This window comes from Gossypium arboreum, chromosome 6 (assembly GCF_025698485.1).
Source record: "Gossypium arboreum isolate Shixiya-1 chromosome 6, ASM2569848v2, whole genome shotgun sequence".
NCBI classification, from domain to species: domain Eukaryota; kingdom Viridiplantae; phylum Streptophyta; class Magnoliopsida; order Malvales; family Malvaceae; genus Gossypium; species Gossypium arboreum.
This window is the reverse complement of record NC_069075.1, coordinates 3972163-3989870: the sequence shown is the minus strand read 5'-3', so window position 1 is coordinate 3989870 and position 17708 is coordinate 3972163. Positions and strand designations below refer to the sequence as shown.

Here is a 17708-nt window from a genome sequence, read left to right as displayed (position 1 = left end):
AGGATTAGGTTTCAACTTGGTTCATTAAGGGAAAAGAAAGGGTGAATCCTAATGCCTAAATCATATTAATGCATCAAATTCCAATGTAATCTCAAAATGCATACAAGCCACAAGTTCTAGATTCCAATGTCCAAATTGACACTCTCAGGCAAGAAAAAGGAGCATGAAAATATAATCATACATGCTAAAGGCTCAAGTTCTCACAAAATAGGCTAATTAATTAAGCTAGGTGAGAAATTCAACTAACAACATCAAGACAAATTGTAAGGGTTGTCAAATTGGACTTACTCATATTATTCGATTATCAAACATGCTAGAATTCAAGTATCTTTATGAACTAAAATAATCATAACATGCTTAGCGACAAGCAACGGCAAAGGAGTTGTTCTTCTAATCAATTCAAACAAACATATCATCAAACAAATATGACAAGCAAGGCAAAATTAATGTCATCCTTTACCCTCCCCCTCACTTAATCGTATTGTCCCAATACGAAAAAAAAATGTAAAGTACATTTAAGAACAAAGAAAGGTAAAGGATACTCCCCGTGATCAATGACGACAGCGGCCACGGTTGAGGTAAAGGAAGGAGAGTTTTTCTGTGATGTTCTCTTCTAGGGCCTGGAGGGGTCTGAACAAACGACAAATAGAAATAAAAAAAAATTTAAAATTGATGAAAAGTAAACAAATGGGTTGCCTCCCATTTAGCGCTTTGTTTAATATCGTTAAGCTCGACATTTTCCTGTCAGATTTTTGGCTCTTCCAACCCGATTTCTTCAATTAGTCCGATTGGTGTGCTCTCGAAGAAAGGTTTTAGCCGTTGTCCATTAACTTTAAACTGTGCACCTGAGCTATCTTCAATTTCTACAGCTCCATGAGGAAAAACATTGATCACGGTAAATGGTCCGCTCCACTTGGACTTAAGTTTCCCTGCAAAAATTTTAAATTTTGAGTTAAATAGGAGAACTTTTTGCCCAACAGAAAATGATTTAAATGAAATGCGCTTGTCATGAAATGCTTTTGTTCGCTCTTTATAATTTTGTGCGCTATCGTAAGCATTGCGGCGAATCTCTTTAAGCTCTTGGATATGTAGTTTCCGTGCTTCACCAACAGCGTTCATCTCCATATTACATTCCTTCACCGCCCAAAATGCCCTATGCTCGAGTTCGACAGACAAGTGGCAAGGTTTGCCGAAAACAAGTCGGTAAGGTGACATCCCGATAGGTCTTTTGTAGGCTGTGCGATATGCCCATAATGCATCAACTAACTTCAAGCTCCAATATTTCCGGTTTGGTTTAACGGTCTTCTCTAGGATTGACTTGATTTCTCTATTTGAAACCTCTGCTTGTCCGTTGGTTTGCGGATGAAAAGCTGTTGCTATCTGCTGAGTCACGCCATATTTCTTCATCAAAGCTTCGATGACTCGATTAACAAAATGTGTTCCTCTATCGCAAATGATCGCTCTCGGAGTTCTAAATCTTGAGAAAATAAAATCACGTAAAAAATTAGTTGTGGTTTTCGATCATTTTCTCGGTGGCTTTCGCTCTACCCATTTCAAACGTAATCAACGGCGAATAATGTATAAATTTCCAAATGATGAGGTAAATGGCCCCATATAATCGAGCCCCCACACATCGAAAATTTCACAGATGTGTATAGGATTTAATGGCATCTCACTCCTTCGACTTAGATTTCCGACTCTTTGGCACCTGTCACATGCTTTGCAAAAGTTGTAAGTGTCTTTAAACAAGGTTGGCCAATAAAATCCGCACTCAAGAATTTTGTGTGCGGTTCGTTTAGGGCCGAAATGTCCACCGCAAGCGTAGGAATGACAAAACTCAAGTATGGATTTTACCGTCACATTACTTACGCATCGTCGTACGATTTGATCCGAGCAATTTTTCCATAAATATGGATCATCCCAAATGTAGTATCGAGACTCTCTTTTTATGCGTTTGATCTCAGATTGAGATAGATTGTTCGGAAATTTACCCGTAGCTAGAAAATTCGCCAAATCGGCGAACCATGGGAATGATGCGTGTGCTTCCATCAATGTTTCGTCTGGAAATTGTTCTCGTAGGGGAGGTTCGACTGGTGAAGTAGGCAAACGGCTTAGGTGGTCAGCTACTAAGTTTTCGCTTCCCTTTTTATCCTTGATTTCAAGATCGAACTCCTGCGAGAAGAGAATCCATCGTATCAACCTCGGCTTTGCTTCTTTTTTGTTCATCAAATATTTCAACAATGATCGGAAAAACAAAAATTTTAGTTCCTAATAAATAAGAACGAAATTTTTCTAATGCAAAAATGACAGCAAAAAGCTCTTTTTTCGTTGTCGAGTAGTTGCGTTGAGCCGAGTCGAGAGTCCTAGAGGCATAGGCTATCACGTGTGGTCCTTCTTTACTCCTTTGGCCTAGAACGGCTCCCACGCTAAGGTCAGATGCGTCACACATAATCTCAAATGGTAAAGTCCAATTTGGTGGTTGTACAATTGGTGCGGATATAAGTCTTCCCTTAAGCTCATTGAATGAATCTTTGCAAGATTGATCAAAAGTAAAATTCACGTCCTTTTGTAGTAATCGGCAAAGAGGTTGCGCCACTTAGAGAAGTCCTTTATGAACCGTCGGTAGAAACCTCGCATGGCCAAGAAAACTACAATTTCCTCACCGAGTGGGGTATGGAAGTGAGCGAATTACATCAATCTTTCCCTTATCAACGACAATTCCTTGGGCCGAAACCACATGACCGAGTACCAATCCTTTACTTACCATGAAATGACATTTCGTAGTTTAAAACCAATTTAAATTCAATGCATCGATTAAGAACATAAGAAAGATTGAAAGGCATTGAGAGAATGAATTACCGTAAATAAAGGTGAAATCATCCATAAATACCTCTATTCCTCGCCGATGTGATCGGAGAAAATGCTTAACATGCATCGTTGGAATGTGGCTGGAGCGTTGCAAAGACCGAAGGCATTCTTCTATAGGCGAAAGTTCGAAAGGGCAAGTGAATGTTGTTTTTCTTGGTCTTCAAAGCCACCGAACTGAAAAATCCGTAAAATCCATCAAGACAACAGTAATGTGTTTTTCCAGCAAGTCTTTCAATCATTTGATCGATAAATGGTATAGGAAAATGGTCCTTTCGGGTTTGTGAATTGAGTTTCCTATAATCGATACACATTCTCCAACCATTCTGTACTCTCTTCGGAATCATTTCTCCTTCGGCATTTTCGACCACCGTAATTCCAGTCTTCTTTGGCACAACATGGACCGGACTTACCCACTTGCTATCAGAGATGGGGTAGATAATGTCAGCATCTAGCAACTTTTGAATCTCCTCCTTCACAATCTCCATCATTGGCGGGTTTAAACGTCGCTGGCCTTCTCTCGTTGGTTTCGCGTTCTCCTCTGTTTTAATTTTATACATGCAAGTGGATGGACTTAAGCCTTGGATATCAGCTAATGTCCATCCAATTGCCTTTTTATAGGTGCGCAAAACAACAATCAATTCTTCCTCTTCATGTTGTGATAATTCACTTGAAATGATAATTGGCAAGGTTCTTGTTATCGCCCAAAATTCAGATTTGAGATGCGATGGAAGTTGCTTCAATTCTAGTTGTGGCTCCTGCAAAATTGAGGAAAGGGTTTAGGTGGAATTAATCGAGAATCGAAATGGAGGAAAGAGTTGAAATGATTTCACTTTCATCATCGAGATCCTCAAATTTCCTACAAAAATCATAAAACAAATCGGCCGATAAAATCATCGGCTAACGGATCTATAATATCAATAAAATTTAAACTTGCGATGGAATCATGATACTTCATAGCTTTGTACACATCGAATTTAACCACTTCCCCATCAAATTCCATGGTTAAGATGCCGTTACGGACATCGATTTTTGTATGCGCTGTTGACAAGAAAGGGCATCCAAGCAAGATTTCTGATCCGTTGTTGCTGCGGTCATTTTCCATGTCAATAATGTAAAAATCAGCAGGGAAAATGAGATCGTTTACCTTTACCAACAAGTTTTCTAGTACCCCTTCAGGGTAGATAACTGACCGATCAGCTAATTGAACCGTCACTCGCGTCTCTTTTAATGGTTTTATTGAAATTTTATTGTAGACGCTTAGCGGCATGACATTAATAGATGCGCCTAGACCACACATTGCCCTTTTTATTCCGACTTTTCCTATTTTGCACGGAATTGCAAACATCCCTTGGTCCTTGTATTTCGGTGGTAGGCGTCTTTGAAAAATAGCCGAAATATTCTCGTTGAGGTTAACTCTTTCATTGCCAGATAACCGCCTCCGATTTGTGCATAAGTCTTTCAAAAACTTCGCATATTTTGGCACCTTCCGAATGACATCAAGGAGTGGAATATTGATTTCTACTTTTTTGAATATATCCAAAATTTACTTCTCCTCTTCCTTTTTGTCACGCCTTGTAAGCTTTCCTAGAACGGGAGGAGGAGTCTTGTAAGTAGAAAAAGAATGACTAGGAATGACTTTACCTGAGGTAGGCGAGGATTTTTCTACTTGACTCTTCAAAGAAGTGTCTTCTTTATCTTTCTCGATTTTTTTGGGCTCCTTTGTCGGCTTTGGTGAAATTACGGTACCACTTCGTAAAGTAATCGCGCTCACATTTTCCCTCGGATTTGTTTCAGTTTGAGAGGGCAATCGTCCTTGAGACTCTAGGCGACCAACAGTTTGGGCTAGTTGGCTTATTTGTTTGTCAATTTCTTGGAGATGAGATTGTGTTTGGGTTTGGAATTTCTCTTGTGAAATGGCCAACTTTTCAACAATGGTCTCAAGAGAGGTTTTTTGTGGTGATTGATTTGGAAAAGGAGGTGGTCTCGGTTGGTAATTTTGGTTTTTGTTTCCATAGCTCATATTTGGATGGTCTCTCCAACCGGGATTGAAAGTGTTACCGTAGGGATTGTATGGCCTTTGAGGAGGTCCTGGGAAATTATTTATGGCATTGACTTGGGCGCCCGTCTCATCTTGTAGCATTGGACATGAATCGGTTGGGTGGTTCGGCATCGTGCAGATTCCACAAACCTTCGCGGCTCCTATCTTACCTGTGACAAGAGAATTGACAATATCAGTCAATTTGTCTATTTTATTTTCCAAAGAAACGGTACTTACTTCGTGAACCCGTCGGCTAGGTTCACTTAAAGAGCCGAACTGTTGCGAGTTTGCGGCCATAGTAGAGATTAGAGTTCTAGCATTTTCTGGCGTCATATTGACGAGTGCGCCACCACTTGCAGCATCTACCATCTTTTTGTCCATCGGAAGCATCCTTCATAGAATCTTGAAGAAGGTCTGCATTCGGATAGGCCATGTCATGGGCAACTTATGATAACTTTTGAACCTCTCCCAGTAGTCGTAGAGAGATTCATCGCTCCTTTGCTGGATTCCCAAAATGCTTCGCCTAAGTTCGCTTGCCTTTGCCGCTGGAAAATACCTATCAAGGAAAACACGAGATAGTTCAGCCCATGTGGTTATTGAGTTAGGCGGAAGGTAAAATAACCATTCCTTAGCCATTCCAACTAAAGAAAAAGGAAATGCCCTTAGTTTTATTTAGTCTTCCGAGACTCCTTGCGGCTTCATGCTACTGCACACCATGTGGAATTCGGCGAGATGTTTATGTGGGCTTTCGCTAGGAAGACCGTTGAATGTAGGGAGGAGATGAATCAACCCTGTTTTGAGTTGAAAAGGGGTAGTGCCTTGAGGAAAGGTAATGCAGAGCGGTTGTTGTACGGCGGGGGCGACGGCAAGCTCTCTAATGGTTTGGTTCGCCATTGGCTCCGGTTCAAACGTGGGATTTGTTATTGGAGTAGTGGTGTTGGGAGGTGGTCCTTCGTTTGGAGTTTGTTCCGGTTCACGTGGTGGTGTCGCAGAGGTAGATTCCAGATTGGATTGTCGTTCTCTTTGCTCTTGCTGCTTCTTTCGTCGAAGCGTTTGACTATGATTTTTACGAGCGCTTGCTTCAATTTCCGGGTTATATTGAACTAGAGTCCCCGGGTTTCTCCTGGTCATAAAAATCAAACAAAATAATCAATAATTGCTGAAAATAAAACTCCCCGACAACGGCGCCAATTTTGACAAGCGTCGTTTTGCCTATCAAAATAAAATAAACCTCTTCAAAAATAAAATAAATAAATAAAAAGGTAGAATAGTGGAAGAGGGTCGATCCACAGGGAGTTAATGGAATTTTTGATTAAATTTCTTGTTCTCGACCTAGAAGCTGAAATGGAAAATAAAAAGGTGATTTGAGAAGTAACAAGGAAATAAAATAAACAAGTAAAAGTGCAAAGAAAGATGTATTAAAATAAAAGCAATAAAATAAAGAAGATGAAAGATCAAGTTGAATAAACACGAGTATAAGAATCACCTCGAGCTAGTTTCATCAATTCCTACGATCATTGAAAATAGATTTTGCTCCGGATTCATGTCGGTTCTGATCTCGAGGCCCAACCCATCGTAACTTACTTTTCTCTCATGTAACCGATCTTCCCAAGTCTATCTTCGAAAGTCGATTCTTAAGTAAATCAACCACGCCTATCGCCGTTAAAATACTTAGTTTTAAAATAGGAAAAGCCCAACTCGAAGTTGTCTTATCAAGAATCATTTTCGATCTCGTCTTTCCTTAGCGGACCGCCGCTAAGAGTGTTCATAGAAGTCGAAATGCCACAGCCGATCCTTCCTCCCAACTGTAAAATTAAACGATTCCGCACCAACGGATCCTTTTGATTTGAAAACGTTTAAAAATTTTAGTAAGGCCGATTGCCAAACTATCTAAGCAGAAAGACGAAAATGTATCCCGAAGGGATTTAAGCAATATTCAATTCTCACGTGAGGAATTGATTCGTACTAGCTCTTGGCTTGAGAAAAATTAGCCAAGCATGATATTGATTATCATGCTTAACATGTTTTGATAATGTAAAAGCATAAAATAAAGTAAAGTAAAGTAGAAATAAAACAAAGAAGAAAATTTTATTAAAACGAAAACAAAGTAGCAATAAGAACAAAAGACAAGAGATCCCTTTAGCCTTACCCAAAGGTGGGTATTTATAGGCTTCAAATTCCCAAATCAACAAGGAAAATTAAAAGAAAAATAAGATAATATCTCTAAAATTAGGAAAATGAAATCCAAAATCCCTCAAATCACGTCAATAGATCAAGATAAGTTGTTTCCAGAATATTCCTGTGTTGACTTCTGATTTGCCGCGTCGTGCCCACGACTCCAGCCGTGATAGAATAAAAAAAACTGCAGATTACGTCTTTTTGTTGCCATTTCCAGTATTGGGTTCACTACACAAGAAATAAATCAAATACAATGAATTAAGTAGTGAAAAATTCATAAGGCAAAGGAATTAACAAGCAAAAAGTGTCAAATATAAGAGTACATCATGGAGCTTAACAACAAAGTGACACATATGTCCCTCCAGATTACATTTGGACTGCCACATAAATGACATCCAAGTTGGCATTTAGGGAGTCCCTAAATTGGTATTTAGTAATTTAGTAATTTTCTCATTGAATTAATACATGATTGTTTCATGACACTAACTTAATCAAAAGCTTAAATATAAGTATAGAAAAAAATATAAAAATAACCAATAGCTCCTTTAAAACCTAACTAGGAAGTCTATTGAGATGGATATAATTACAATTATACCGACGAACAACAATAAAGATATAAAGTTCGAATTACTATAAGTAGAATTAAACATTACAAAATATAAATTAAATTAACATGTTTAGATTAACATAACTCTATACATGTAACACCGCTAACTCGTATCCGATACCAAAACAGGATTACGGAGCATTACCAGACTTATAATCGAACAAACGACATTTCATGTTCATCTCACATTCAAATCAAAAACCATTCATAATCAATCATAAAGTCCCTTATATGGGTCCTCGAGGCCCAAAATAAAGATTAGAATCAAGTCGAGACTAAACCGGAAGCTCGGAGAATTTTTAGCGAAATCACAAAATTCCTCCTAAGTGCAAGAGACACAAGCCCGTGTGGCCAGGCCGTGTGAACAATTGAATTTGCATTAATTAGGTGCAGGGGTCACACGGTCAAGACACACACCTGTGTGCTAGGCCGTGTGTCACAAACGGCTGAGACACACGCCCGCGCCTCTGCCCATGTGGACGAAAATAGGCTATTTTCTAAGCCATATTTCTCACCCAACTTGGTACCAACCTAAACACCTCAATGTGCATATAAACATGGCATATTTAGACATTCCAAACCAATCAATAACAAGCTTATAACATCTTACAAGATCACACACAACCATGATACTAATAGGCACTTTAATTGATTACTTTAAACTTGCCAATTTAAACTTCCAAAATCTATCTAAATGGTTAAACACATAAAGGAAACTTTGTGCCTAAAATTTAACATGCATGCCATATCTCAATTTCAACCATTTGGTACACAAAATAACAATTCACAAACAAGACATTCACTTGGAAACCATACCCCACATATCATAAAGCCATTTACACATGTTTACATAACAAAACATATACCATTTTCAAGCCAAATCGAATGGCTAAAAACACAAGAAGACATATAAACTACTATTTGCCAAAATGACCTATACATGCCATTATAACCAGAATTATAAAACCACAATACCAAAATAGCTGATAGATAGTGTGATGAAATCTCCGCCAATTTCCAACCCGAACGAGCTTCCGATATCTAAATATACAAAGAAATTAACACAAAGTAAGCATGTAATGCTTAGTAAACTCGTAATTCAAAAATAAAGCTTACCACTACAATTTATAATCATAAGCCACTTTAGTCAATCCAACATGTCTTGGCCTTAGTCTAAACAACATTAGCCTCTCAATTTTAATTATCACATAAACTAACAAACCATCTTAAAACATCATACCATAAGTACGCTCTACTTAAATGCATTCACATTTTCAAGCATGTGTCTAAGCTTGTTTCGATCATTTAATAATTCATACCTTCCCATGCTTTCATAGCAATTCTAATTGAAGCAATTGACGATCTTTCCTTCTTTTCATACCTGTTTAACCACAATTTAAGTAAGTAAAACAAGGCATATCACAACTCAATTTGGCCCAAAAGCCTAACACATAATCATCAACCCAGTTAGCCATGCCATGAATTCATATGTCATATATGTATATCATTTCTACGTATTTTGCGTACATATCTATACTAGTTCGTATTGAACTCATATAACCTTGTAACAACACTGTGTCTGTTGACCCACTTAGACTAATACCAGATAAGCGAATATCTCGCACACTATGTGCCAACATGAAAATCAATTTACCATTAATAGGTTCCATTTATTAGCTAAACAAAAAAAAAAATCGATATTAGTATGAAATTATAACTTAACCAAATAAGATTTCGGTTCTTTCGATAATTCAAGTAACCTTACCGCAAGATCTATTAGTGACGTGGCACTCGGTGCTTAGCGGTAAACCGCAGAAAAAGTTACGCCCAACGCTAGTCAGATTAACTGACAATATTAAATGTGAGCCCAGCTCTAGTTGGATAAACCAACGATATTTGCACCTAGTGCTAGTCGGGTATACCGATGATAGTAATTGTGAGCCCAGCTCTAGTTGGATAAAACAATGATATTTGCACCCAGTGCTAGTCGGGTATACCGACGATAGTAATTGTGAGCCTAGCTCTAGTTGGACAAACCAACGATATTTGCACCTAGTGCTAGTTGGGTATACCGAAGATAGTAATTGTGAGCCCAGTTCTAGTTGGATAAACCAACGATAATTGCGCCCAGCGCTAGTCGGATAAACCGACGGTTATACAATTATCTACTTCCATAAATTTCTCATTCATTTTCCTTAACATTAATTCCATAATATGCATACATTTTATATCAAGAGCTAATTTAACATTAATTAATTAATTCGTAATTAAAATATAAAATTAAGTTCGAGTCCACAAACTTACCTCAATTTCGCACAGAAATGACGGTTGTTTAATCCCCGACTTTATCTTTTCTCCGATTTTGTTCCGAAAGTTACTTTTCTTAATCTATATAATCAAATTTAACTCATTTAATCATATTTCTAATTAATTCGATCCAAATTTCATGTTATGGGAAAATTACCATTTTACCCTTATACTTTTGACCTTTTTACAAATTAGTCCCTAGGCTCGTAAAATGAAATTCATGTAAATTTCTCTACACCTAAGCCTAGCCGAATTTTACAGGTGCTCACAGCTAGAGGTGTGCATGGGCCGAGCTACCGGGCCCTGCCCGAAGGCCCGCCCGAAATGTGGGAGGGTTTAGGTAAAAATATAGGCCCAAAAATGGGCTTGGACAAAAAAATAAGGCCTGTTTAAAAAATGGTCCGGGCCTCGGGTAAGGTATTTTTAGCCCGGGCCCAGCCCAGCCCGAATCACTAAAGGACAAAAAAAATCTACATATTTTTTTTATTTTTGAATGTTATTTTCTTATTATTTTCTCTATTTTGCTACCATTTTACTATTATGTTGCTATTATTTTGTTGTTATTGTTTGTATATTGTATAAAATTTATTTTATTGTTAATTTTCTTATTATTTTAAAGGCATTTGTTAATTTTTATTATTTTAGAAGCATTTGCTTGTTAAGTTGCATTTATCTTAGTGTTATTTAAGTCTACATATTTTTAAAATTTATTTTTAATTTGTTGGGAAATATTTATTTTGATATTTTTGTATTTTTGATGTATTATATATATTTAAAAATAATATAAAAAATTATCTGGTATGTAGTAGTCGGCCCGGGTTTTAGTATTTTTATCCTGGTCGGGCTTAGACAAAATTTTAGGCCTATTTTTTGGGCCCAGCCTTACCCGAGCCCAATAAATAGGCATGATTTTTTAGTTGAGCCCTGCCTAAACCTGGTCCGGCCCGGCCCATGAACACCTCTACTCATAGCAGCCCATATAATTCACAAATTCACACATTTAACACATAAATTTCACATTTCTCACTTTAACCCCAAATTGACAATTTCACTAAAAATTCTTTAACAAAAATTATCTATTTAACAACAAGGATTCATTTTCTTCCATTAAACTTCAAAAACAACTATCATGCTTTCATAGCAAGACCCTAGCATTACAACCATTTTGCAAATTAATCCACTCTTTAGCTAGATTAAGTTGCAAGTTTCCAAAAACATAAAAATCAACAAAAACAAACACCAACATCACTTACATGGGACTTTGTGGCTGAAAAATTCAAGCTTTCCAAGCTCTTAGTTTGCTGATATTTTCGGTTGAAAAAGAAAGAAGAAGATAACTATTTGTTTTTTATTTTATTTTATTTTATTTACTTTAACTTTAGTCAACAATTTACTAACCCCTCACCAACTTTAACTATTCATGATTTTACTCCATGTACATCCACTATCCCTTCTAATGATCTAATTACTCGATAAGGACCTTTACTTTAAAGTTCTATAGTTATTTGACACTTTTAGTTAATAGAACATAATTTTTAAACTTTATGCGATTTAGTCTTATTTTACAAATTGAGCATACAAATGGTAAAATTTCTTAACAAAATTTTTATTCCATAATTCTAAAATACTATAGACCATAAAATAATATTAAAATAAATTTTATGACCACGGATTTGTGATCTCAAAATTACTGTTTCGATTTTACCAAAAACGGGTCATTACAAAACAAAATCCGAGTGTGATAGATTTAATTCAGAATAAATATGGTGGATACCACATTCATATTATTAAAAATTTATTTTACACCTAGTTTGCTATTACGGTGCAAATTTCCTCTACCATTTTAGGACTACGGGTGGGTTTGGATGGGCGATTAGGTGCAATGCGGTTCATTTAGCTTACTTTTTATCTCACGATATAGTATCGCTACAGTATTTCATCGCCACAGTTGTTTTTATACTAATAGTAAGTAAACGCACCACTCATCCAAACTCACCCTAAGCCAATAAAAATCATTTGGGTTTTTCAATTTTAGTTATTATGAGTTTAAATAATTTTGAAATTCTTTAAGATGAAAGTGAATTTAATATTTGGTTCAATTTAAACTATTGTTGGACTTTCTTTTAATAATCAAATTAGATTGAATAGGGTTTAAATTTGAGTTAATTGATCAAGTTTCAAGTTAAAGTCAAATTAATTGTGGGCCAATCACGAAGACTAATGAAAAAGAGTCAAAATCTATCCTTGAGAAAGACCAGTCCAAGGAAGTGAAGGTAGAAGAAAGTAAGGAAAATGAGCCTCATGTCTCACCTAGTTTCAATCTGGTCATTATGAGTGCTACTACCTTACTAGAACCAAATCACACAGCTGTGATCATTGAGGACGACAACACCTTAGTGGGCCAGGCCCATTACGTGGGCTACTCTATTGCTTCTTTTTTAAAAGATCTTTTGCATGCAATGAGGAGAGTTGATACGTCTATGCATGAGATAACCAAGCGCAGGTTTGAAGTGTGGAGAAAACAAGGTCGTGCCAAATCTTCAGGGTCGTCTGAATGGATTGATTCAATGACTCGTCAACTAGATAATCCTGATAATGTTTCAGGATAATCAATGGTTGTCATGATCTGTTATTAGAAACAAATTGTTTGGAAGCGCTACATCATGTCAAGGGTACTATGATGATATAGCTGCTGGATTTGTATGTCATTCATGCCATCCGAGACCTGTTCTGTCGAGGAGCAATGATTATTGGATTTTCCTCTTGGTCTCAACCTCTTGATTTTGCTTTGAACGTGTTGCATGAAAATGTTACTAATTTATCTTTTCCTAGATTAATTACTATGTAATAGTTTTTATCCTTCTTAATAGAAAAAAAAAAGGGTTGATTGAATTTGTATCACTTATGAATTCTAACTCAATTAAAAAATTACAAAAAAAAACCTTATCCATTTTACAAAATGACAAACATTACAATAATGATATTTTTATCATTTTATATGTATTACACCATATATTAGCTGCTACACAAATTTTTTCACCCGTTTAAAACAAATCGCTACATAAGCTAAATATAAAAACTATATAATACCAACAAGTATGGATGATCGTGATAAGATACGTTGCACTTCCATGAGAAGAATGCAAAATAAAACCTTGAAAACCACATTGTTGAAAAGAACGCCCACAAATTCCGAACATATAAAAAATAAAAAATAAATTATTACCAATGAAAGCCTTCGAGAACATTGTATTATTAGAAAAAGAAAGAAAAACTATGTTATACATAAATGTTGGGAAACAATTGCTAAATTGGGTGTCTAAATCTTACTTGATCGAGGTGGTATACTCTGTTCATTCCTAAAGAAATTATTAGGATCAACAGCAGTCTTCACATCAACCAATCTTTCATAATTCCCATTAAAATAACTTTCTCCATAAACTTTCCCTTCTTCATAACTCCATTTTTTAGTAGATCCAACATCAATATCTCTATAATTGAAATAAGCACTCCTTGGATTTTTAGACACAAATGGTGTCATAAAATCATGAAGTAATTTAGCTTGAGTTGTGAAATTCTTATCTGCTTCATTTCCACGTTCATCCCAGTTCACTGAGTATTGAATTTTATACAGGTTTCCGGCACGGTGGGGGAATGGCGTTTCATCGGGTTTGATTTGGTCCATTCTGCCGCCGTAAGCATTGAAAACCATCCCGACTTTGCCGAGTTCGATCATTTTTTGCCAAAGTGATTCTAACCCAGATTTAGGGATTGGGGTCTGAACATAATCTGATTTTCGTTTTAGAAAACCGGCGTCGTTAAGATCCCGATCGAGTAAAGCCGTCGGTGGTGTACCTAAATCGAAATTAGCCCACCATAGAACTGAATCGATCCATGTTGTTTCATTACAGTTTGATTTTCCGATGGATAATTCCGGGAAATCTTTTTGTAGAAGAGACACGAGACTATCGGAATCTCCCAAATACAAAGCGATTACAGTGATTCTCGCCGTTTTTTTCTTGTTTCTAGTCACCGGTTGTAAAAGCATTCTCATGAACAGATTCTCGTCGGTCGTCGGAGCAATGGTTTGCCATTTGAATGTTATATCGGTGGCGTTTTCAGTTAATAATCTTTCGATTCTGAAAACGGTGACGGTCTCCGGTACAGGGACGAGTTTTATTTTATAAGATAAGACAACGCCGAAACTGGCTGCTCCACCGCCTCTTATAGCCCAAAAAAGGTCCTCCCCCATGGCTTTCCGGTCAAGGATTTTTCCCTTCACGTCGACTAATTTAGCATCCACGACATGGTCCACCGACAAACCGTACTTTCTTATCAAAGTACCATACCCAGCACCGCTTAAATGACCACCAACGCCAACAGTAGGACAAACCCCCGCCGGAAAACCATGAACTTTACTATTTTTCCAAATGTTATAATAAAGTTCACCGAGTGTAGCACCAGCACCGACCCAAGCTGTTTCATCAGCCATATTAACCGTTATTGACCGGAGGTTAAACATATCGAGAACAAAAAAGGGTTTATCAAAAACATAAGACAACCCTTCATAATCATGGCCGCCGCTACGGATTTTGAGTTGAAACCCAAGTTTTTGGGAACAAATAACGGCGGCGGAAACATGGGATTCATCTAAAGGAGTGATGATGATGAGTGGTTTAGGGGTTGAAGAAGTGTTGAAACGGGCGTTTCGAATGTAAGCACGTAGAACAGAAGTATATGAAGGGTTGGATTTAGAGACTATAATGGAGGAAGCTGTGTCAGTGGGAATGGATTGGGTTAAACATTGAAGAAGGGCTTGATGAGTAGGATCTGAAACTGCCATTGAATGATACAGGTTGAAGAAGAAAACTAGAGATAGAAGAAGGTACGGACGCATTGGATTCGGCATTGTCGTGTTTGATATTTTCTTGGGGCATTTGTTTGAGTGTAAGCTTGATCGTCACATGGCCTTATTGGTAGCATATATAAGAATATATTGGGAAGTGGGAGATTTTTTTTTTATTTTTTGATGAATTAATAAAAAAACCCACTTAATTAATACATCTACTTGATATTTGGCACTCATTATGGGTGTAAATGTAAAAATAATAATTAGTGGGTATTTTTATTATAATTTAATTTGATACTCTAATTATTAAATTTTTTTTTGAGAGTGGTATTTAAATTGTCGTCGATTTAAATCCTTACAATCGAAAATATTATCGATTGTTTTTAACTTCCGTGGAAAGCTCTGCATAGTTTATGAGGGAAGACGCCTCAATTGTTAAAAATAAATGCCTGTAAAACTCGAGAAATGTGTAAATATAGAGTATGTGAATAATAATAAATATACTTAAACTTCACATGAAACTAAAAACTTGAAGTTCAAAATTTTATTTACTTAAAGGAATTATATATTTTCTATATTTATTTATTTTTTAAAACACAAGTTATTTGACTAACGTGCTGTAGGTTTTTCTTGGAGTTGACTAACCAAAGTCTTAAAAGTTGTTTGAAAACTAAAAGTGTTTATGTTCAATACATTAATAATAAATAATAATTTTTTATTTTTAATAAAATAATATTATTATTATCCTATTATTCTATAGAGAATTAGAAGAAAACCTGGGATGGAAAAGTTTTTTTTTTTAATATTCTTAAACTTTAATGACAAAGACAAACCTATTAAGAAAGAAAGAAATATTGAGAAAAATCTTTGTATTAGAAATTGGGTTGCGTTTTTTTTTTTATTTAAATAGCAAAATGAATTACATTCATTTCTATTATTAAAATTGATATAACGATAGAATAATAAAAAAATAGTTACATATATCTTATTCTCGACATAAAATAATTAATTTTTAACAATAAAATAAATAAAACTTTTAATAGAATAAATAATTTATTCTTTAATTTAATTTACATAAATTAATTTATTTAATTTTTAAATAAAAAATATAATTTAATTTTTAATACAAAAATCTTCAACATACATTTATCGAATAAGATCAGTAATAGTGGAATATTTGTTAGGAGATAGGAACTGAGCAGCACACGGCTTTATGTTGTGGGCAACTAGGGTCCCATAATGTAACGTGGTTACCTGCTTGCCTAATAAATTTAAATAAAAAAATTATTAATAAAATTAACGTTGACTTTTCAATTTCGGCGCCTATTATGGATGAAATGGATATATTATTCTTGGGAAATCTTAAAAATGGTGCCTTCTCCACTATAAATATTTATTAGTCGGTATAATGTAAATAAATACTATTTTAGGGTAAATTATAAAAATAGTCATTTTTATTTATTTTAGATTATATATTTATATTTTAGTCACTTGTGTTATCGTTTTATTACGAAATGATCACTTTACCGTTAAAATCTATTACATGGTCCTATATAGCAGTCCAAATAAGTTTTAAATATTAACTTGGATGTCCTACGTGACAGTCCAAATTAAATGTATTTAACTAAAAACCTATTTTCATCCCAACAACTGGACATTCAAGTTGGCATTTAAAACCTATTTGGACTGTCGCGTAGGACTATCATTAGGGAGGTAACAGAGTTTAACGATAGAGTGACCACTACGTACAAAACGATAATATAAATGACTAAAACGTAACATTTCATACATAAGTGACTTAAATGTAATCTGAGACAAGTGACTATTTTTATAGTTTATCGTAAATTTTATTTTTCATCATTTACGACGAGTGTTTATTATATTTTTCCGAATTGTATTTACCAAAAATTAATAATTTTTTCTTTTAAAAAATCATAAAAATATGGAAAAGGAATGATTTATCATTGTTTATCTTTAAAAAGTTCATTGATTTGGATCCTTCGTTTAAAATTAAATAATTAAATATAGAAGGATAAATTTCAAAATATGTGCAATGTTCTATGATTTTTATTTTGGTACAATAATTGAATTTAAGTTAATTTTGGAGAAGGTAAACATCCGACCAATAGAACATAACTTAGGTTTTATGTTATATATGAATTTTGATTTTATGTAATTTTATACATTTAATTTTCATTGACTTCAATTTTCACAAATTATTAACATAATTAGTAATATAAAAGTATTTTATGCTTTACGTATTTATATTTATATAATATATAAATAAAATTATTTATTTAAAAGTGCACAATTGAATCAAAATCAAAATTTTATTTATATGATTACACCAAATCAAAATTCATGTATGATTTTAAGATTTATACCAATATAAAATTATCAATATTTATGATCATAATCGAGTGCTAGCTAGATTTTTCTATGGGTTGGAAAGCTTGCTTAACTCAATAGGCTCAATCCTACTTGGACCAGGTTTAGGATAAAAAATTTATCTCTTGAGCAGACTCAACTTGAGTTTAAATTAAATGATAAAAATATTTTAAAATTTAAATTTAATTATAAAAATATATGAGATATTAATATAAGAAGATATTTTTAATATTTTAGTAATTTTTAAACAGCAAAACAAATTTTCTTAGACAAGACGGGTCTATCTAAAAATGGACCTAAACTTGAAATTTTTTTTAAAACTAGATCGAAACTCAATTTGATTCATAAGCAACTCTAATGTCAGCTTGATGTGATAAAGTCATAAAATTTATGGGCTATAGAATAAATTTGGACACCCTAAGTATCTTTTTTTTTCTCAATTAAGTATGATTTTTTGATATTAATCTCATTAT

At 34.9% G+C, this 17708-nt stretch overlaps 2 protein-coding genes across 2 annotated transcripts; both read right to left on the bottom strand.

The window, feature by feature from the left end:
• Positions 1-744: 744 nt before the first annotated feature.
• LOC128294071 (uncharacterized) lies at positions 745-1407 on the bottom strand. Its single transcript, XM_053029803.1, has one exon. The coding sequence runs from the start codon at positions 1405-1407 to the stop codon at positions 745-747; it is 663 nt and encodes a 220-aa protein (XP_052885763.1).
• Positions 1408-13217: 11810 nt separating this feature from the next.
• On the bottom strand, positions 13218-15002 carry LOC108454793 (berberine bridge enzyme-like 21). Its single transcript, XM_017753370.2, has one exon. It carries the CDS (start codon positions 14905-14907, stop codon positions 13318-13320), a length of 1590 nt encoding a protein of 529 aa, XP_017608859.1. The 5' UTR covers positions 14908-15002; the 3' UTR covers positions 13218-13317.
• Between the last annotated feature and the right edge of the window lie 2706 nt (positions 15003-17708).